At 30.0% G+C, this 24,105-nt stretch overlaps 2 protein-coding genes and 1 pseudogene across 4 annotated transcripts; 2 read left to right on the top strand and 1 right to left on the bottom strand.

Annotated features, from left to right (window-relative positions):
* The first annotated feature begins 941 nt into the window (after positions 1-941).
* On the top strand, positions 942-3,364 carry LOC137820364 (uncharacterized). The gene is made up of 6 exons (XM_068624414.1): positions 942-1,253; positions 1,342-1,418; positions 1,485-1,661; positions 1,969-2,067; positions 2,431-2,670; positions 2,786-3,364. Exons 2-6 carry the CDS (start codon positions 1,344-1,346, stop codon positions 3,014-3,016), a joined length of 822 nt encoding a protein of 273 aa, XP_068480515.1. The 5' UTR covers positions 942-1,253; positions 1,342-1,343; the 3' UTR covers positions 3,017-3,364.
* Positions 3,365-14,124: 10,760 nt separating this feature from the next.
* Positions 14,125-16,935, top strand: LOC137820362 (uncharacterized; annotated as a pseudogene).
* A 203-nt stretch (positions 16,936-17,138) lies between these two features.
* On the bottom strand, positions 17,139-21,246 carry LOC137820361 (2,3-bisphosphoglycerate-dependent phosphoglycerate mutase 1-like). Of its 3 annotated transcripts, none has more exons than XM_068624411.1 (9): positions 20,909-21,246; positions 20,057-20,331; positions 19,672-19,895; positions 19,233-19,351; positions 18,974-19,130; positions 18,536-18,637; positions 18,340-18,459; positions 17,543-17,599; positions 17,139-17,452 (listed from the first exon to the last, which is right to left on the bottom strand). In XM_068624411.1, the coding sequence occupies exons 2-8, from the start codon at positions 20,325-20,327 to the stop codon at positions 17,555-17,557; spliced, it is 1,038 nt and encodes a 345-aa protein (XP_068480512.1). In that variant the 5' UTR covers positions 20,328-20,331; positions 20,909-21,246; the 3' UTR covers positions 17,139-17,452; positions 17,543-17,554. The 3 variants fall into 3 exon arrangements, with proteins under 3 accessions (XP_068480512.1, XP_068480513.1, XP_068480514.1); XM_068624412.1 differs by lacking the exon at positions 20,909-21,246 and adding an exon at positions 20,827-20,894; XM_068624413.1 differs by lacking the exon at positions 20,909-21,246 and adding an exon at positions 20,529-20,547.
* Positions 21,247-24,105: the final 2,859 nt, after the last annotated feature.

Below are 24,105 nucleotides of genomic sequence, written 5' to 3'. Positions count from 1 at the left end.
AGATGATCATTAAGATAATATAATAAGCTTCAACAATTGAATTAGTAAATTTATCTTATTAAACTAAGATATAAAATATATACATATATAATCTAACTCAATCTAAGCATATATAACCACCACCAAATTATTTGGTTGATGGACAATTAATGTAGTTTGTGTTCAACTTGACTTTGCCATTGTTGCATTAACTTTATAATAAATAAGTTGTGTGATACGTAGCGGTAGACATTATTGAAAGACAATATGACATCTTCAAAAAAGACAGATATAAAGTAACAATATTCTAATAAAAAAGGATATAACACAAATTTGTATTTGAGAAAAAACTATTAATTTTATATTATTTTCAAATGGTGTTGAAATTATATAAAACAATTTGGTGATTATATGACTCTAACACAAATAAAAGAAAAATCTATGATATCTTGCACGGAATTTGAATATTAGGGAAAGTAAACTTTAGAGGCCTGAACATGGTAAAATACATTTTATAATTTTAGAGGAGTGATATATTAACAGCCAGCCAAAACATACCCTTCACACTTTAATAAATTAATATTTTTTTTATTTTTATTTTTAATTTAAAAATATTATTATATTATTATAAAGAGTTTCAATGTTATTTACTAGCAAAATAATATTTTTAAACCTCCTTTTTTCTTTCCTCCAGATTACAACTTCAAGGATAAATAAATATGCAAATTTACAATAAACCTACTTTGTATTTTTAAACCTACTTTACATCCAAAACAAAATATCAATATTTACAATAAAAAAAAAATTAAAAATAAAAAAATCTTTTTAATAAAAATATAGGTAAAATGTAAAATGTTAAAATAATTTAAAATAAAAAATAAAAAATATTAATATTTAATAGGTAGAGCATGATATGATATGTCAAAAACCATTTTTCTTTTATAAAATAATAAAACACAAGATGGATGATTTGGTGCATAGGTGTCAAATAATCAATACTCTATTTACTATTCATTTTAACAACTTTTCTGTACATTTTAAGAGTTAAGAAGTGATCACGAACAGAACATTGGCCCGTAAAGAGGGAAAAAATGAAATGAACTTAACCAGCAACTTCGAACAATGGTAATATAAAACTACTTAACCTAAGTGGCTATAAAAGGAATGCTATCATATTTCAATGAAGAAACCAAAAGCAAAATATTTCTGGAATTGATTTTGGTTCCCTCAAACTCTAGCTTTCGTTACGTCCTATAACACAGGTTTGGATGAAGGTGAATATCTATTACTTCGATAAATTGCTACTCATCATTGTGGTGTTCAACTCTTCATTGCTAATTTGTAGCATTTCTATACCAACAGTTATGAGTGAGGATCAGAAAAAAACTGTCTCCAACGGTCATGATGAAATGGTAGTTTCACAAGAACTGCAGGCCAAGGTATGTTATACTATTTTGCGTTGTTTGAGTAAAGGATGTAGATCTTGATAATTTGCTTCCTTTCAGATCACTGAGGTGAGAGGGTTGATAGGGCAGCTATCAGATAAGGAATCTGCGTATTGTTCTGATGCATCCATTTCAAGGTATTTATTGTCACGCAATTCAAATGTTAAGAAAGCAGCTCAAATGTTGAAACAAAGCCTGAAATGGAGAAAAGAATACAAACCAGAAGAGATCCGCTGGGTAAGTTAATTACTACTTGTCTTCACTTTCTTTTATCAAGTTTAGATAAGGCATGTCTTCTCTTTCCATAAAACCATGCCAAGAATTTAAGATGGTTAAAGGGGGTATTTGTTATCCCTCTTTTCCTTAAGTCCATTACTCTCTTAAGAAAGTCAAGAAAATTCCAGAGTGCAAAGGCAGTGTTCACAACTCTGTACCTGATTGTGTTGACACATTGTTCTACAGATTGATAAACTGGATATGGTTCTCATTGTCTCACGTGGAATGCATAGAGTATAACACTTTTCAGAAATGTTGTTTGATGCAGGAAGAGGTTGCTGATGAAGCAGAGTTAGGGTCGATGTATAGACCCAATTATCATGACAAGTGTGGGAGATCGGTGATTATAATGACACCTGGTAGCAAGGTTTCTTCTGAGGATCACTCTCAATTAATATCTATCTTGTTTAATTTAATGAGCGGTGAAACTGTCATCACTCGGCTACTGGAATGAAAAGGAAGAATGAGAATAGGCGATGTATAATTTGTTGAGACATACATTGTGGCAAACTTTTTCACTTTTATTAGTAGAAAACACACTTAATTTGAAAAATTTACATAACAGTTCTGAGTGCTGACTTTTACCCTCTGCATTTGAAATTGATGTCAAGGTTTTAGGGATTATAAATATAATAATTGGTTAAAATCCTGTTCATGTAAACAACTTTTAAGAGTGATAACATTAATTTTTATTTATTTATTTCATTTGTGGTCTGTATCTGTACTGCAGAGCTCCAGATCAGCACAGACAGTGAAGTATTTAGTATACTGCATGGAGAATGCCATTTTAAATCTTCCAGCACACCAGGAACAGGTGGTTTGGCTGGTAGATTTAAAGGGTATCAAGATGTCGGATATATCGTTCAAAATGGCACGTGAAATTGTCCATGTAATACAAGACTATTATCCAAAACGCTTGGGTTTGATAATTCTGTTAAATGCGCCTATAGTCTTCCAACCATTTTTCAAGGTACCTAGCTGATCCCTATAGTTTATATATCTTTAAATTTTGATGTTAGCTGCTACTTAAGAGTGATCATGAATCCAGTACCATTTTGTAAAGTGAAAGATTTGAACTGCTGCAGATGATAAGGCCGTTTTTGGAAACTGAAATGTACAATAAAGTAAAGTTTTACTATTGGGACGACCACAAGGATAAGAAGATTTTGGAGGATTTATTTGATATGGATAAACTTGAATCTGCATTTGGTGGGAATGGTGACAAAGGATTTGACGTAAATAAATATGCTGAGAGAATGAAAGAGGATGACAACAAGATTCTTTCTTTGGGGACACAGGTCAAGTCTGTGTCATAATGCAAACTATACAGCTTGGGTGCTCAAAGGTACAGAAATTACAATGAGAAATTACATGCCTAAATCGGCAATGAGCCAACTGTAATGCAGCAAGATGCTATGACTTTAGTTTCAAACGTAGATTCAAGGCACGAAGTGTCAATTTTATGTACTACGAAATTACGATCATAAATAATTATGCCCGGTACCTTGAAACTTATGAAATAAATAAATTGTATATGAAAGGAGAAAAGAATACTCGTTATAAGTGGGAACTTCATCCACACATATATGTAACTTTCGTACTCGTTAGCCAAAAAGAATGTCCCCTTTTCTGGTATCAAAAGCAATCTAGAAATTCACATATAATTGAGTCTGTAATCAGAATTATTACGGCTTATTTTCAGTCACTATTGCATGTTAGTGTTGTCTAAGCCATCTAATTAATCAGCCACAGTAGCTTGAAACCTAAGGAAAGATTTCAATATTTAATAATGAAAATCAGCGATTTATGGTGCAACAGTTTTCAATCAGATTTAGAATTTAGATATATCATTGGCCATGGATTCTTAGGAAAAAGAGTAAAGAAGTTTCCATACTTTATTCGTTTAACAACAAGAACGCGTGTGAAAAACAATCATAATAACATATTGGAACAGGACAAGACTAACAATTTCACAAAAGAAACTATTTAGGTGTTATTCTTTCCATTGCTAGGTCTTCTCTGCATCATGTTTGTAGCCCTGCATAAAAACACAATCCTTTCCCAGCCAGGTAGTACATAACAAGCTTTATCATTGTAAGGTTATTCTTTAATGGTACTATTATTGCATGAGAAGGGTTAGAAATATATTTTCTTAATTGAGATACATGAAATACATTATGAAGATTATAAAGAAAATGAGGTAAAGAAATTTGATAAGTAAGATGACCTATTTTTATGGAAATTTTAGGACCAATAAATTAGGGAATAAGTTTCTTTCGTTTCATTGTTCTACCAATTCTAGTTGTTGGTGTTATTTTCAAGATTACATGATTACCTTTTTGGAATTCAAGGGGTCGTTTTTTCTTATCAATATAACTTTTCTATTTACTTTGAGTTTATATCACTTTTTTTCTGATTGTCTTAATTTTCTCTGTGGTTTGTTGAACCATGTTAGGGCTAAAGATTAAATTATGTTCAAACTAAAACTATTACAAAGGTGTTCTACATTTTCTCCAGTACAATGCATCCTTGTATTAAACCTATGCTAGAATGACAATTGTTGTTGTAAGTGAATTCGATCAATGACAAGTATCAAACCCAACTCTCAGAATCCTTTAACATACAAGTTTTTAGTAAATCTTTCAATGATATAATGGTTTTTTTTACTATTCATTCGCTTGGGGATGATAAGTTGAGCTAAAATGAAGTTTAGTTTGTAAGTCTTGATGTAAACTTCCCATAATTTTGAAAGTAAACTTAGGATTCCTACGAGATACAATATTGGATGCAACTCCATGCAACCTTACAATTTTACTTATGTATAATTCAGTTAGTTTTTTTAGTGAATACCTAATCTAATGGGTAAGAAGTTAGCAAACTTTGTTAACTTATCCACAAAACCCATATAGAATCAAAATTTTGAATAGTAGTAAGCCAGCTATATAATCTATTGTTATACTATCTCATTTCCAGTAAGGTATATCTAAGGATTGTAGCATTCTTACTGCCTTTTGGTATTCTATCTTAGCTTTCTAGCAAACTAAACATGTTGCTACATATTCTACTACTTCCAAGTATGCTCAATTTGCTCTTATTTGCTTATTCTAAAATCATCTTTTTAATCTCTAAATCATTAGATAGACATATCCTACCATTAAATTACAAATTTTCTTTTCTATTTATGCTAAAATTTTCTCCATTCTTATATCCTATCAACTTCTTTTTCTTTTCAATGAATTCATCACTTAGTTGTGCCTCATGGATTTGCCTTTGTAAGTCATTAATAATCTGAATTGGGTTGAATTTCATTATATCATGGCTTAATGTAATTAATAAATTCATGTTTCTAAATCTTTCTAGCAAATTCATTTCTTGAATCATCAATGAGGAGACATTAAAGATTTTCTACTTAAATTTTACGCCACCACAATTCAGCCTTTTCTGGGTTATAACCTCTAGAGAATTGTGAAAGTTTGTTTCTTCTAAATTCAACTAAATCTAAATCTTGTAATTGAGTGGTTTCCTTCAGACCTTTGATTTCTTAAGAGTGTTGTGACCATGTCTCTAATAATTTGTACTACTTTGTCAACTCATTGTTCCCCTATTATTTACCATCTGGAATTGTAAAAGTTAGTATTCATAAAAATCTTATGGTGAACTCATGTGAGAGGTTTGACATGAAATATTACTTTGATACCAACTAATGTAACATCTTTATATTTATACATTCATACACACCCACCTACATCTATATACACATAGACAAATTTTTCTTACAGGAATATAGCTTTATTACACATTCCAAAGACATGCTAGTCTGGCGGCATAATGTGTATAGTGGATCAACATGAGCAGACATTGCAGGGATAGTAAATGTGGTAGTTATGGAACTCATCATGAATATTGTAGTTGAGCCATCAAAGAATATCAAAAGCATTGATCCTTGTTCAAAATTATTTTCAAAAAGAAAAGAACAAGAAATATAAAGAAGTGAAAACCATAAAGATAGATAATACATAAATGAGACTCACCATTGCATACAAGATTATTCTATGTTGTCTAAATTTTTCTTTCCCATCTAAATTTTCAAGGACAAACCTCCAACTATAAATTAATTTAAACTTGAGTAGTCATATTATTAATTCTCCTTTTCTTAATTTACAACTTAAATAAAATTATTTTCATACATATATATTAAATTTCACAATATATATATATATAAAGCATAAAAATAAACGTATATATAAAAATATGTGTTGAAGTACGTGATATATATATATATATATATTATTTTTGTTTTTTTATTATGTGTATATATTATATATTTATTCCAAAATATACAGTTATTAATTATTTAAAATTTTGATTATTATATTTTCATTTTTTAAATTATATTTAGGGATATAATAAATTTTTATTAATCAATCATAAAAAGAAAATATATAATAATAAGGTGAGGATAGGACACCAAACTTAATAAAATAAATGAAATAGATAAGTAAAATAATATAAATTTCTCCTTCCCTTCACTTGAATATTTCGAGATAGCTCTATTACTTGTAGAACCCTTATTACTCCATATTTGTCCCTCTTTGTTCCTCTTTTCTCTTTCTTGGCGTTGTTACTTTTCCGTGAATGAATAATGCAAACACATGTTTCTATTTAATGAAATCTCGTAATCATTCCTTCTCCTTTTTAGCGAACTCTTTGATCTCAAATCAAATTGTATTAAAATTGGTAGTTTGGTTTGTTTCATTGGTTAAAGATAAGGTTAAGTACCTAATTAATGAGTAAACTTATAGCTTTTTTTTTTGTTTTTTTTATTTCCTTTTTTTATTTCTTTTACTTGATTATATAATATTTTAGAAAATTTAAAATATATTTTTTATTTAAAATTATTAATGTAGTTGTTTAGATTATTCTTGAGAGTTTCTTTATTTTTCATTTTTTATAAATTTTATTTCATGTTTTTTTTGGTATGTTTTGTTTATTTGATAACAGGTCATGTTTTTCTTCTTTGTTTCTATGTTTTGTTTAATTGATAACATGTCGTGTTTTTCTTCTTTGTTTCTATGTTTTGTTTATTTGATTACATGTTATATCGGTATGGGCGAGGCCGAGATCTACCTGGCTGTCTGAAGTCGAGTCTACCTGACCGAGATCAAGGGAACTTGACGAAGACTTGAGAGATTTGGTCGAGATGACAAGGCCGACGACCCACTTGGCCGAGACCTTAGAAGACTTGGCCGAAACGACCGCGACCATGGGAATTTGGTCGATAGCCGACCCATACGGGAGGAACTTGGCCGACGGCTGACCCCTATTACTGTTAACGCTCAAACCAAGATCAATGAAGTTATCATTAAGAATTAGGTAATACAACCCTAAACGGTATCCACTTCGATAAACGGGTCTAACAAGGTAGGCTCATTAGAATAATACAAATAACATGCATCCCAAGGAGTAAGGTATGCCATTTATTACTGTTCACCTACCTGAGAGCTGACCACCCGCTTTACTAACTTGAGTGTCGGAGTGCCTTCGCAGGTACCCCACCATCCGATGTTCACCCGAAACCGAGTGCCGAAAGAGAAACAGGAGGACGAGAGGAATCTCGACTCATCACCAGTAACCTGACCGACCGAAGAAAGAAGAAAACTTCAATAGTTCTCATCTCCCTCGCAGAAACACATGTGTTGACTGGTCTGAATTTAATAAAAAAGTTTATAACATTATAATTTTTTTTGTCAATGTTGGAGATATTCTTTTTTTAATATATAATTTTTATTTTCAATTAATGTTTGTTATGATTATTTTTTATTAATGTTTGCAGTTATTTGTTTATCATTGACAATTTTTTTTTATCAATAGTTTTTTAAAATTAATTAAATAACTTTCGACTGTAAGATTGTTTTTCCCTCGTGTTAATTGAAGAAATTTTTCAGTTGATATTGATAAAAAATTCTTTAACTATCAATCTTATAAAAAATAATCTTGATAATGTCAGCGTAATTCGAAATCAATTCAAAATAATCTCAGTTGACGGTAAAGAAGAGAAAAATTTGCAAATATCAATTAATTTTTATTTTAGCAAGCTTTGACCGAAATTTGACATAAATCAAAATCAATTAAAAAATATCATCGATATTTTTATATTACTAACAATTATTTAACATTTAAATAAATTTTTAAAATTGTATAGTAACTAAAATATATTATTTCAATTAAAAAATTTAAAAATTAATAAATTTAAATTATCTTATATAAGTGAAATATTTAAAAAGATAAATTCAAATTTAACATATTTTAAATATGGTGTGAAATTTTCAAAACTTGTTGATTTTGCAAGTGATGCAAGCACGATAACCATAATTCTGGTATGCTTTCACATAAATTATGTATTTGAGATGAAAGGTTGATTAATGTAACATCCTAGAAAATAACATCTAATTATTATAATACAAGTTCTACGTATTTCTATATAAATTTGGAGTTTTTCAAAACATTCATAATACATGATTATGATTTATAGAAATACAAATATCTATATATTCATAGCTCAAAATAAAACTCTGAAACATCGATATACAAATAAGGCTTTCCTGCACCTGTATGGTCATCTGCTCGTGTACATAGTACAACCATCTCAGTTTAAACACAACACAAAAAGCAAGGGTAAACTAGTGAAAATAAAATTTTATAATATACGAAATTAAATTAAAAGAGAAAATCAAATTACATGGTCAATTTCTCAATTATTCAATCTTCTTCAAATTCCAACATAAATCAATCACATAGATCTCACATGGATCTACACATCCAGAATATTCAACAAACAACGTCTTCCGGAAGACCCGTATTAAGTAAGTCCTACCAGAGACTAACACCTGATCCAAAGATTACCAGCGAATCCAACAGAAAGGATCAGAGTAAGTTCAATACAACCCAAGCCGTGCATCTCATATGTCACGGTGTGCATGAACTCCCCCATCAGCTTCTCACCACCTGATATCTTAGTCTATGTGACTTAGATCATCAGTGAAGCTCGGAGATCTCTGTTACCACATAGACATCAATACTTAATACACAACAAAGATCAGTTCATACATTATCCCAAATGTATGAATTCAATTTCATACCATTTTGTCATACAATATCATTCAAAAAGTGATCCAAAATATTCAAAAGTCTATTTGACATAAAAAAATAATTTAATACTAAATCATCAAAACCGAATATTTCCACAAATTTAAATAATATATAAACAAACAACTCAATATATATAAACACACAACATCCCTGCAAGAGAAATTGAATATTGGGACCACGTCCCTTCCACATCCAGATCTTCTAGCCTAGGGTTCTATTAAAAATTAAATTTAGCTTCTCTTACCTCAATTGCTTGCTTTCCAAGCAACTTTTAGAATTTTATTTCCCACAGTCTGTATAAACTTCAATATTTATGAGCCTAATGCAAGTTATCCAAACAGAACAAAAATTCAGTATATAGTAGAATAAGTTGAGAGGTTTAAACTTCTCAACTGACCCCATCAAATTGATGACTAAATCTTAAGCAAAAATAGAGAACAAAGGAACTTTAGAGCAAAAATGAACTTACTCTGTTTGAAAATCTGATCGGGTAGAAATGTTCCTTAACTCGCCAGCTACACGTGGTCTGATCAGATTCTGAAATAGATGAAGATTGGAAGAGAAAATTAAAAGAAAGGAAGAGAAGAGAATACGAAGAGAGAAAAAAAAATGAAAGGCACTGTGTGGGGAGGGGGCGTGGCTCTGCTATTATCTTTTTACGTTGTTACAATTAACATGCTATCGCAGATGGAAATCAGTTCATCAACTAAAAATATTCACCAATAAATAATTTTAAAGAATAAGATATTTGGTTAATAACTTAATAAGTGAGAGGATAAAATAAATATTATTTTACATGTTAGATCAAAGATGGTGGTATAAAGTGAGAGTGCTAATGGCTTTATTCGTATACCATTATTTGTAGAAACCTTTTTCCTTAGATTTTTTGCATAAATTCCTTTTAATGAAGCAGTGGCTATTCTTGTGGTTTGTTCAGTTTGTATTTATTGGTCATCTTGTCATCATCTTGAATGTGGCACCTACCTCAATAGTACCTTACTATTACATATTTATTGCGACTTGTTCACTTTTTTATATTTAGATTTAATCGGACTTTAAGTGTAAATACTGATTAATTTTATGATTTTGGTATTTTTTTTTTCCTTATTTTTTGATTTCTCTTGTTTTGTAATCGGTTTAAGCGTAATAAGTTTTTAAAGATACGTGTATGTGATGGTATTATTTTTAAAGATAGATATAGTATATCTACCTATAAGTTTGTCTAGTTTTTAAGTGGGGTTGGTTGATTATTTACTATTTTGGGTTCAAATTTCTAAATCAACTTCAGTTTCATTGGTAAGTGTGTCAAAATACTTTTCTAAATTCAATTATTGTCTGGGTATGGAGCGGTTTGAGAAATTCTCTTACCGTATTAATGCCCCAAAAGATATTTTTCTTTTCCTTCTCATGTTTTATTTTATAGACAATTCAAATCTCCAATAAAATTTGAAATATTCACAAAATTTTGTATAATGTAAAATGAATACCTATATTTTGGAGATTAGTTGTAGATTTTTAGTAGAATTTTAAGTATATCATGAATATAATTAGGATTGTAATTAGGATTGTGAATCTTTAGTAGAATTTTAAGTATATCATGAATATAAATAGATTAAGGAGATTATCTAAGAAATTGATCATATGATTGTGTAGGGATGGATTCAATCGTATAAAAAATATATTATTTATGAAATAATAATAATTGATCGTTAGAATTTTGGACGGTACAAATTGTGAATTTCGTTATAATCTAGTATTAGGGGATTGTTATTTTTCAAATATAAATAAGATTGAGTGAAGTCTTTCCATGACTGATTCGTCAATTATTGAGTTTTTTAGGGATGTTTCAGTACTAGGGGATTGTTATTCTTCAAATATAAATAAGATTGAATGAAATCTTTCCATGACTGATTTGTCAATTATTGAGTTTCTTAGGGATGATTCACATAAAATTTTCAGAGTTCAATTCACACAAATTATCAAATCTCTTAAAAAAAATTATTTTATTAATCTATCATCAATTTATTATAATCGTCTAAATAACAACCATATCATAAAGTCTAGTACAGTAAAATTATAATTAAAATTTATCTTAAAATATTAAGTGACTTAAAAGTTCCAATTAGTTTCTACTCTAAGTCACTTCCTAACTCAAAATTTAAATGAGTTCCCAGCTAAAATTCAAATATGCACTCTCTATTATGTGCTTTCTTTATTCCTTTTAATGCATTGATGAATGTGAAGTTGATTAGTTACAATGTTAATCCAATTGATATCACAATTAGTATAGTTATGTATTAATACATTTTATCTTTTACGTAAAAAAAAGAAGTAACATTTTTAGAATACAAAAATGTGTTTTTAGATAATCTTAATATCAATGAAAAAGTAAAAGAAATATTTACAAGTTTTATGAAGAATTCATAAACTAATTTGACTTGAAATATAGATGAATTTGAATTTGATAGGTGAAAATTTGGTTAGTCTTGACAATGGTATTTCTCAACATAAATTGCATCTGTTATTAAAACAAAACAAAAATTGAACTAACATACTTAAATCTTAACTGACGTGTGGACATGATGTATCTTCTCACACTATCATATTAAATGAGCATTATGACAACATACAACTACCACTACACATGTCTGGCTCACAGAGAACCTGTTTGAACACAACTTTACTTCATTAATTATTATATATATAGCTAATTCTAACTATAATAAATAAATTAAGGTGGTTGATTTTGCAACCACATTCATCTAAATAAATCTATGATACTCATATAACCTAACACCACTTTTTTTTGGTAATTTTAAGAAAATTAGTAGAAATTTAGACAATTGTTATTGGATTGTCAGTCCTTACTCTACTCACACATTTTACTCTTTAGTTTGAGAAGTCATTATTTGATCATTTGTTTTTTTTATTATTTATATTCATATAAACTAACTATAAATATATTAAATAAAATTATTATGTTATTAATTAAAATTTTACGGTTAGTACTTTTTATTATAATTTTTTTTAACTAATAGTGTTTAGGTATTTAATTATTTTTAAGATGTAGTACGGTTTATTTAGAAGATAAAAATTAAAAAATAATATGAACATAGATTGATTATTTAATTGTAAATTTTATCCATATAATATTAAAAAAATTTAATTTTACTTTATAAGATCGATATATTTTAAATAATTTTAATATTATATTAACGGTGAATTTAAATTTAAATTTAATCTATTGATCATAAAATATTTACACTTATTTATATATTATAAAATTATTTTTTTTAATTTTTTTTTAAAAAAATAAAAAATAAAAAATAGCATAATGAAAGTTTTAATTTATCAAAGTAAATAAACTTATTTTAAAGTGAACTTATAGATAAAATAAGTGAGGATATATTTATTATAGACTTTATTTAAAATGTAACACAATCATAATATTTAACTTATAAATATATTGATTTTTCTAATAAATAGTAAAATGTATACACTAAATAAGTAAACATATACTATTTTTTTTAGAAGGTATGAAGAAAAGGAAATAAATATTGTATCTTTAACTGTTTTGGTTTATTTCAAAACATTTATTTAAGAAAAAGAAAGAAAATATTAGTTATTTTTTGACAATATCTTAATTTATACATGCTTCGCCTCAATATTCAAGTAGATTCATAAGTTAAATTCTAACTCTCATGATGAATATATATTTTTGTAGAAACAGATTTACCAGATAATTAGTTTTGATGATTTGTATTAAAATTTGTTAAATTATTTGGTAAGTCGGTGTGGTATTGAACAATTTTAATTTTACTTAGGTCACTGAATATTTTATCTAAATGAATTAATGAACTTATATTTATTTTTAATTAGATTCTTTCTAATGTTGTAAAAAAATAAATAGTCATATTTTGATACGTAAATGAGTTTTCTTCTTCTATACATGTCAATATTTTCACACCTTGAAAATAGTATTTTCACAAGCTTTGAATCCAGTGTTTTGAATTAGTTTCTTTAATTGTCATTTTTTCAATCACTGTTCTCACTTCTACAAGTTCACTCAATCTAAATATACTTTCACAATTTCTTTTAGACTTCACTCCCACAACATTCGAATTACAAACTCATACAATTGACTTTTGTAAAAAAAACAATGAAAGATAATGTTAGAATAACATAATTAAAAATTATGAAATAATTTAGGACATAAAACATGTTTAAAAAAATTTAGGAGTATGTTGTTTTTGTTTGGGAATGCAGACCGCATAATTTGGATCGCATTAAAACAGTAAGTGTAACTGTCTTGCAGAAACGAGCATAGCCATAGCCACAACCAGAACCAGAACCAGAATCCACACTACAACCAGTTCCGCGAACGCATAAGGTGAATTCTTTGCTTCTTTATCGTTTTCTAAATATTGTGCATCGATCTCATGTTCAGGTGAGAGATGTCCATCTTAGCAGCACCCAATACCATTTTTATTTCCGTTTTCTTAAAAACTACTTCATCTTATCCTCTTTTTTTATTCTTCTTCTTTGAGTCCCAACTTACGATGTATTTTGAGAGTTAATGTCTTGTAACTGTCGTTTTCTGTGAGTTTATCCGTTTTTCATTTTCTTCAGAGTTAAGTTTTATGTAAAGGGTATACGTTATCTGTAAGAAACAAAGGGAATGTGAAATGTAAATGAAATGTCACGATGTACAAGTACTCTAAAATTAATAATGATTTAATTTAATATCATTTCCAACTGGTATTGAACAATGATTTAGCGTTGCAAACGGTGACGGGTGAACATGAAAGGTAAAATGAAGTGGTTGGATGCAGGAATAACTTAGTATTCATTCAATTTGATGTCATTTCCAAAATTCCAAATGGTATAGACTTGTGTGTATCTGCTGTGCACTCATGTTTGTTGTGGTTTCTATTAGCTTTCTACTTTGTTTTATTAAGTTTTGTTCTGTCATCTCAATTTGTATGGCAATTAAATAATTGTATTGTTTAACTTTGATAATCAACACAGGTCTTATTTAAAAAATAACAATAATGAACTGTTGGAAAACGTGGTAGAGAAGAAAAAGAACAGGAGAAAAGGAAAGGAAAGAAAAAACTACTATCTGAAGCTCAAAGTGAGAAGTGCATGGAAATAGTATACGAGGGAAGTTAAGTTTATATGTACAACATGACATATAGAATACTTCAAGCGCGTAACTACCCTAACAAATGATATGAACTTGCTAACAAAATTGAACTATAACTGTTTAACATGAGTGGCTATAAAATGAATGCCACAATTCTATGAAGAAACCACAATTAAGGATCTACCAGAATTCACTTTGGTTCCCTCAGTTTAGCTTGCGTTGTGGATCACATAGGTTTTGTTTAAGGTAACTTACCACTGTTTGAAGTTGTATGTAAAATTACAAGTTTGTAGTTAAACAGTCATTGTTAAAAAGGTATTCGGAACGAAGGTGAATAACTATCGCTACTACAAATTGGTACTTTGACCATTGCGGCGTTGAATTGTTCATTGCTAATTCTGTCTCTATATTGAACAGTATGAGTCAGGTTTTGAGAAAAGCTGCCTCTAACGGTCATGAGAAAATGGTGATTTCCAAAGAACATCAGGCAAAGGTATGTCCAATTATTTTCACACTCCTTGAATCAAAGATACTGATTACTCTTGTTGCATGTGAAAATACCAATCTAGAATGTTTTGAGTAAGGGATGTAGCCCATAATAATTTGCTCTTCCAGATTACTGAGGTGAGAAGGTTGATAGGGCAATTATCAGCTAAGGAATCTCTGTACTGTTCTGATGCATCCATCACAAGGTATTTAAGCTCACGAAATTGGAATGTCAACAAGGCAGCTCAAATGTTGAAGCAGAGCCTAAAATGGAGAAAAGAATACAAACCTGAAGAGATTCGCTGGGTAAGTTACTACTTGTCTTCCCTTTTTTAATGAATTTTAAGAGAAAATGCGCTGGGATGAGTCCTCCTTTTATAAAACTTGGTTAGGATGGTTAAACTAAGATTTGTTATCCATATAATCCATTGTCCGTCACTCTATTGAAGGACCTGAGAGAATGCCAGTGTAAAGTGCAAAAAAAAGATTCAGCCATAACTGCTTGCCTTGTTTTCGTATATCTAACTATATTCTAGATAAACTAGCGATAACTGATTTTTTTATACTGTTATTAAGAATGATCAACTGAGTCTGGTTCATTATTGTCTCACATGTAATGTGTGAGCTAGACATGCTTTAGTCTAATGTCAATTTTCACGCATTGTGATATTTTATTTTCTAAAATTATATTTGGCATTGATTTTTCCTTAATACAGGAAGAGATTGCTGATGAAGCAAAGACAGGGTTGATGTATAAACCAAATTATAATGACAAATATGGGAGATCAGTGCTTGTAATGAGACCTTGTCTCCAGGTTTCCTCTGAGAATCACTTTCAGTCTTTACTTGTTTAATTTAATAAGGATGAGATCCTATAAAAGTAAGTCTCGGCCCTTGGAATGATTAAACGTAAGAATGAGAACAAGGGCATTCATATATATATGTGTGTATGTATATCATCATTTTAACCACAGAAAAAGACTGTTGAGTGGATTTGTTTTACAGTATCTTGTTATAGTTTGACCTTCTTGAAATTTGTTTCCTTAGTTTTCCGTTATATGCTATATTTTGATTCGTTGAAGCCTTTGCATCAAGAAACTTTAATAAAGCACAACAAAGTTAATTAGCAATGGCTTTAGAGTAAGTGATCCATTTTTTATTTATAATTTAATTTGTCGTCTACATTTGAACTGCAGAACTCCAAGTCAACACAAGGACAGATTAAGCATTTTGTGTACTGCATGGAGAGCGCCATTTTAAATCTTGCACCAAACCAGGAACAGGTGGTCTGGCTGGTAGATTTCCAGGGTTTCAAGTTGTCAAATATATCATTCAAGGTGGCTCGCGAAACTGCCCAAGTGGTGCAAGAGTATTATCCAAAGCGGCTGGGTTTGGCAATATTGTACAATGCACCCATGATCTTCCAACCATTTTTCTCGGTAACTAAATAGAAGGCTTTTCATTGTAGCACTTGTATCTTCTGTATAGTGTTTTATATGCACGCTGCTTTGGTATATATGATGTGTCTGCATCGACTTGGTGAAGTGTTAAATGCAGAGTGAGTGTATTATGACTAATTTGGATGACCAAGGGGAATTGCGATCTTTTCTCCTAACCGATGCCTTTTTTTAGCTGCTGATCTGTAGAAGATTTTATCTGTGGGTATGCGGGCGTATGCAAGTGTTTGTGTGTGTTTATATTGTTGATTTTTAAGTTGTGATGTTACCTGCTACTGAGGAGTGAATATGTGTATATATATTGTAGATTTTTAAATTGTGATGTTAGTTAGCTACTATTTAAGAGCGAGTATGGTTGTATATATTGTTGATTTTTAAATTGTGACCTTGGCTGATATTTAAGAATGATTATGAATCTAGTAGTATTTTGTAACGTGAGAGTGAATTGCTGCAGATGGTAAAGCCCTTTCTAGAGACTGAGACTTATAACAAAATAAAGTTTGGCTATTCAAACGACCATAGTACAAAGAAGATTATGGAGGATTTGTTTGACAAGGATATTCTTGAATCTGCATTTGGGGGGAATGGAGATACAGGAATTGACATTAATAAATATGCTGAGAGAATGAAAGAGGATGACACTAAGAAACTTTCTTTCTGGACACCGGCCAAGTCTCTGTCATCAATTTCACACAATGCTCCTTTAGATTCAATCAGGTTAGATGCAGATTCTGATGCTTCTAACAATGCGAAAATTGCTGTTCCTAACTGATCAATACGTCTTGGTGTCTTGAAAATGCCATATCGCATTGGAATGAGAAATTACATACGTAATCAGTGTTGAGTCAGTTGTAATGCAGCAAGACACTATGACACTATAGTTTGAAGCCTAATTCAAGAGACCTAGTTTCAACTTTATGTATGATTAATGATGACAATAATATTGCCTAGTGGCTTGAAGCTTCGGAGCTTCGAGACAAGCAAGAAATTCGTATCAGCTTCTCATGTGATTGACAATATTTTTCCTCACAAGCAGGGACAAATTTAAGTATTTTTAATAAACTAAAAAAAAAACTAGTATTATAATTTGCAGTATGAACTTTAATTTTTTATCTTCATTATATATGAAGGGAGGGAGAAATGAGATATATAAGAGTAGAGTAGTCAAGGATAAGTAGGAAGTTAACAAAACATTCAGAATTTCCAGCAAAATTCACAATAGAACTGATTTACAATTAAATAAAGGACCTGAACTGCAAGTGTTATAAGATGCATCATTAATAGTCTCATGAAAACAGTCACTCGCTCACCTTTTGAAATAAATATACATAAAAATGGGAGTTCATTCTCTACATATATTGATTCACAACTGTACTAACATATTGAACACAGCCTAGCTTTAGGACTAGTGCAAATATTGTTAACCTAACAGTGCCACTGAAAAGTTTTCAGTGAAAACATCTCCCCCTTTTTTATTCAACTGTGACATTTCTGATTAACTGTGAATGTATTTCCTGAAACAGTGAGAAATAACGGAATGTAGCATATTAAGATTAAAATAGTATCATAAGTAGAAGATGAAAAAAGAATCAATGAGTGCTTACCTAAACAATATATCATTGGAACATGTTATCCAATTTCTGCTTGTAAAGAGCCAAACGCTGTGAACAAGTAAAGTTGTCAGTGCCTTGACAAATTAGTTAAAAAGAAGATTTAAGGGAGCGGAATTTTAACATCATAACAAGCATCAATCCAAGTAGCAGATGATGAATGACTAATAATAGATCAGAGCGGCCAGAAAGTTCCAACTCCGTCTGTATACATTAATTTTCATGCTCAGTACAAGTAAAAAATTTGATGAACGAATGCCACTTTTTCTGGCATCAAGAGCAACCTAAAATTAATATACAATTGAATTTGTTATCAGAACTATTACTGCTTCTTTTCAGCTACTATTACGTGTCGCCCATGCAAATCAACCAGACTAGTTGAAACCAAAGGAAAAATTTTAATAAAGAAATCAGGAAGTCAAGAACCAACAGTTTTAAATCAGGTTTAGAATTTGGCTTTTTCATTAATCAATGGAATTGGTACAAACTTGAAGCTTACAGTTTCTCCAAGAGGGGAGTAACAGTGAAGCTTTCATAGTTCAACAACAAGAACACATATCACTAACAGTCATAAGTACTAACATAGCATACACATAACGAATAATTTCACAAGCAAAACCATTTTGATGTTCTATTTATAGATTACTGCAAGTGCCATTGCAGCCTTCCAGAAAACAATATCCACCCTTAAAAGTTTTTACATTTGATTAAAAAAAGAAAAAGTACATCTTAAAAGGAGGATATAAAAGCTGATATAAGATACATCCTAAAAGTAGGATACAAAAGCATACCCTTGAATAGGAATAAACTCCAGCTTCAGAAGGCCCTATGGGACTCCCCCTCCTAATGAATCTTCCCTCTTTGAAAATGTAAAGCATGGGAATTCCAGTTGACAGTTCCAAACTAATGACCTGGTGAAAGAAAAAAAATGAGTATGTACGATCATATGCAAACTTAAGAGCCACAATAATTCTGAATACCAGCTACCTCTTGGGAAGTTAATTTATCAAGGTACATGATAATGGATCTCAATGAATTCCCATGGGCTGAAATCATAACATTCTTTCCAGATAAAAGTTGTGGTTCAATCTGCAGAATTGATGTCAATGGAATCAGTTCCTAATAAATGTCGTATGCTGACTTCAAGCATACCAGAAATTTGGTCATACAACATAAATCAAACTACATAAATACTTCCGCACTAGCATAGGCTAGTCCCATAAAACATCAAACATATAACAAATATGAAAGTGGTCTAAAGCCAAGCTACTGAGTTGAGAGGAACATCTAGTTTAAACATTCACCATGTTTGTCAGGAAAAATGAAACATCAAATTTAACATAGAAAAATGAGGAGAGGAGGGGGTGTAATTTACAAATCAGATTCTTTTCAAAAAAATTATACAGAAACTATATTTCCACTTACTTGGTCTCTGAAATAGGCAACTGATCTTTGAGCACACATTTCCAAGCTTTCACCATTTGGAGGAGGTATGTCATAACTTCGGCGCCACTCATGGACTTGCTCTTTCCCATATCTGTTGGCTGTTTCTTTCTTATTGAGACCTTGCAGTTCCCCATACCTGAAAGGATAACAATTATCATATCCCAATAGTATGTTAATGTTATTTGTGACATTGTAAAGCATAAATTTCAAACAGAGGAAACTGGAACAAGATTACTACATTCTTTCGTTTAGTTGCCAAGCTGCTATGACTGGAATGGACTGTTTTTTTGTATCTTCACTAAAAACTTGACTCCATGACCTTGCTCGTTCACTCTCATTGTGCAAAATGATAGGGACCTACTGGGAAGTTGATGGTTAATATATAGAGAATAACATTTAAATACTATACTGCATCAGGTAAAAACATTTCTTCAAATGACTAGAGTAGAGTTTAGTGCAATGTATGTACATAATTAGCACCAAACATAGCAATACCTGTCAATTTTTCTATTAACCATTTTTCTGGTTTGTGGTGTCAATCTAGATAGATCAAACTCCAGTATTTTCAGCTAAGCACTAGTGATTTGGATATGGTATGCTTACACTTGAAAAGGAACACTAACTAATATGCCCTAAGCTTTGAAAAGAAAAAATAGTTACACATTCATTCGTGTTACCTTCCCACGACGGTGCTGGGTCATGGCAAGCATGGCTGTCATTTGTGCACGAATCAAAGCCGATGTAAATATGACATCAACAGGAATGCTGCTAATTCTTTTTCCAGCTTCAATTGCTTCATCTATACCCTTCTTGCTTAGAGGAACATCAACACACCCTGTGAATAAGTTCTTTTCATTCCATAATGACTCACCATGCCGAATAAGGATTAAAGCTGCTTCATCTGAAGTCCAACATATTGAACAGCAATTAGACAACATCCGACTAAAAACTTAAATTTCTTAAATGTTGCAACCACCTCAAACTTGGTGAGTTCAACTTCAAGAAGCAATGAAAAGAAAGCCGTCCAGCAATAAATATAATTAACAGGAGTGTTTATCTTACTTGATTTCTTGTTACTGTCACCCGCGTTGCTTCTTGAAGGGGACAACACCGGATCAACCACTGATGTTGGCGAAGCTAGAGATCGAATTACAGTACAATTCCTCTGGCCAGAGCGGTTAGTACTTCTCCTTGACAAGCCATTACCACTGATAAAATCCCTAGCCACCAATCTTACTATGGTGTTTTGATGCTTCTGGTGATGATTAAAATTATTCAGATGAGAATGGGACTGCAAAGTGCCAATAGCCTGGTAATATACTTCAGCAGCCATTTATCTGAAAATCGAAAACAAAACACCAGAGTAAGACAACCACTTTAGAGCTGAAAATTCAGGATTAGAGGGCAAGAGATGCAGCTAATATGTAGGTTTATTTAGTTTTATGGTGTACCCTCCCATATTTAAATCAAGGAAACGGCAAACACATACTTGCTTGGAGGAATGTTCAATGCCAGAAAGGAAAAAAAAACCTACCTTACATCACAATCTAAATCATCATAAGGAAATTTAAAAAATGGTTCCTTATAAAGAGATAGCAGATCTAGAAAAGGAATATGGCAAGGCAATCCATTGAGATATGGTATGCTACGAGTGAATATTTTCGACAAGAAATGAATCCTAATTTTAGAATGACCGATCCTTTTAAACAAGAGAAACCCCGCATAGAAGTTTCATACGTAAACAGCAAAATGGGAAAAAAAAAACTAAATGTTGTTTATTGGCATCAAGTATTGAATCGAAAATCAAGAAAAAAAAAATGGTATGAGCGTACCAGGGACGCAAGTAAGCAAAGAAAAGAGCGAGAGGAAAAAGGTAATGAAAATGTGAAAGAGAATATCATAGCATTGATATACCTGGTTTATATAGGCGTAGTGAGGAAAACGAGGTGGATGGAGAGGAAGAAGGAGTTGAGTAGTAGGAGAGAATGTAATGAAGAAGAAGAAGACGGAATTAGAGAAGCGATGGTAATGTGTTGAATCCAAGAAAGAGACGTGGATTTTGGAGAGGGAAAGGTAGTTGTAATTGTCACAAGTCTCAACTGGCAACAATTGACTATGAACAGAAACAGAAGAAAATGGTGGTAGGTTTGCTTGAGTCCAAAATCTGGCATAGCTTGTTGGACAAAAAAGACTGCTACTTACCTGCAAACTAAACTATGTTTTTTGTGCTTATTCATGTTTTTCTCTCTCCTTCCATTTTCCCAAAGATTATTAGAAATAATAAGTTAGATGATATTCAAAAAGAATTTTAAAATACTCTGTTTCATTGGTAATCAAGAGACACTCATATTCACTTTTTTTTGCTATGAAGACTTTATTGATAAAGAAATCTTATTTGTTTAATTGACACTCCTTTTGAATCTTAATATTTATTATCAATTCTATTAAACTTTTAAAAAAAAAGAATTTTAGAATAAAAAGTCTCTCTCTTAAGTGTGAGTTTGGATTTTTTTTTAAATAATAATAAAGTGAGGTGGGAGTCTAATATTAGTGAGTATTTTTTTTAAAGATCACATGTATTTTTTTTAGTGTTTAATGTAATTGTGTATTTAAAAATTATCACTGATTAAATTGAAATACTTTTACCTCAATATGTGCGGTTTTAGTATTAGTGAGTATGGTATCATTGTCTATGACCTGTTTTTTTTTTTTTCTTTCACAAAAAGTTGGACCAATACACTCAGAGAAAAACTTTTAAGAAAAAAAAATAACGAGTTTATTATTGTAAAGAAACACTATTAAAATGTTCAACAAATCCAAATTACTTGGAAAATACATTTGATTGTTCTTACACTATAATTAAAGTGTGCATTATGATCGAGCCATCATGTTCTACGTTACAAAAATGTCCCACTTGTTATCGTTAGTAATATATTAATTGTTAATTAACAGTACTAATAAAAAAAAAACTCACCCAACCACCACCACGTGTGTGGATTCCAGCACAATGGCGACTCTCGCCTTTTTTTAATAAAAAATATAGTTTTAATCGTAAACTTAATTATTTATTGTATTTTTCTGAGTTTAATAATTTAATGTGATTTTAATATTTAAATTTACTATTTCTTTTTTTCAACTACTTTCAAAGACTAAAATATAAATAACTTGTTCAATTTAAGCACCAAAATAGCAATTATGATGATTAAGTTTAAATATTAAAATAAAGGTAAATGGTTAAACTCAAAACTAAAATGGCATTGCTAATTAGGTTAAGGGAAAAAAATGAGAATAAACATGTCATGTACGGAGTTTTTAAACAAGATTAAAGTGGTAGATAAATTACTCTTTAAGGACTTTTTTTTAATTTTATTACTTTCAGAAATTAAGTGATAATAAATTTTATTTTTGAAGAGTAAAATAACATTTAACAAAATAAATTTGTCAAGAAATGGTGGAAAAATAAGATAGTGTGAGTATAAGAATGAAAATAATTTTAAAAATATAGGATCTATTGAATTATTTATTATTTATTTTAAATATTTTATTTTATTTTTATTCTCAACTAAACACCTTCAACTTTTATTTTATTTTCTTTTACTTGTATTCATCTTTTCTATTTATTCAACATGTTTCTCTTCTCAACACTAAATTGAGCATATGTAATGGATTGCACACCTTCTTATTTTTCTATGCTTTTTTACCTACTTTTATTTTAGTTGATCGAATTGCTATTTTTTTTTCTTTGAAGTATTGCAATTGTCGTATTTTAACTTTTTTAACGTTCCAATTATGTTAAGTGGTCCCTAAGTGTAACAAAAAAAGGTGTAAATTTTATCTTCTATGTATATGTTACTTCTCGTATGTCATAAGTTAATGGTACATATGTAAATTCTCGTTTATATTAAATTCTTAATTAGAAATTTCAGTTAAGGACAAATTATTAATTACTAATAGAAATAATGCTTTTCACAAGACCTATTAGCATAAAAAATATGTAAGAAATGAGTCTAATTTTGTTTTTCATAAACTTTTATTTTATTTTATTTTTATAAAAAAGTTTTCATGTTAGGCATCATATGCTACTTGACATCTCAGTTAGACTGATACTTCAAGTAACAACAATCATTTGTCATCACATGAAAAAAGTATTATTAAAAAAAATACAAAAATACAAAAATATGGAGAGAATAGACCAAAACTCATATGTTAACAAAAACGATACATAGGTAGACTATACCTATTAATAAAGAATCTAAGAACAAACCAGATGGAAACTTATTATATCAATGAAAGAATTCTCTATGAATAAATTTTAACTTAGCTAACTTATGAGCACACGCATTCCCTTCGCGAAAAATATGAATAACCCTTTAAAATATTTTTTCTTTAAACAAAAAGAATTAGAAGAAAAAATTAATTAAATTTTTAATTAAAATTGTATTAATTGTCAAATATTTATCTCTAACATTAAAGTAATTTCATTTTGATAAGGTGGTAGAAATTGTGTTATCATTAAATTAAATGATTTTTTTTGTCAAATTAAAGTTGTGTTTAATTATTACGGTTAATTTTAATTTATAATTTTTTTTAAAAGTAGTTCAATTTTAACAAAAATAGTAAAATTATTCCACTTAAAAAAATTGAAAATATTACATCGAAATAGAAGGGAAGTTATATTATTGATACCTCTCAATTAAGTCATGAAGAGGGAGAATTGTTGGGAATCTCTCATTAATTAAATGGGAAGACCATGACCAATAAATATTGGTAATTGATCCATTGAGTATATTCAATGATGGTCATTTCAAAATCTTGGAATTATCTCTCTTGAAGGCTGTGAAGTCCAACCTTTAAAGTTGAAGATAGTATATTCAAGGTATCTTGAAAATATGATAAGCATTAATTATCCACTATCTCATTATGAAGAAGTATTTCTCTCATTCTCTATATAAAGGGAACTTGTGAGGAAGAAAAATGCAAGTAAGGGAGAATACCAACATAGAGAGAAATGAGATAATAAATATCTACCATAGTATGAGATTAGAAATTATACTGCGAGGCTAGAAAGACATTTTATTTTATCATTGTTGGGTGAGATTGAGTGTTATCCT

The sequence above is a fragment of the Phaseolus vulgaris genome, chromosome 9 (assembly GCF_000499845.2).
Source record: "Phaseolus vulgaris cultivar G19833 chromosome 9, P. vulgaris v2.0, whole genome shotgun sequence".
Classification (NCBI taxonomy): Eukaryota; Viridiplantae; Streptophyta; class Magnoliopsida; order Fabales; family Fabaceae; genus Phaseolus; species Phaseolus vulgaris.
The sequence above is the reverse complement of the archived record's forward strand: the minus strand, read 5'-3'. Positions and strand labels throughout refer to the sequence as shown.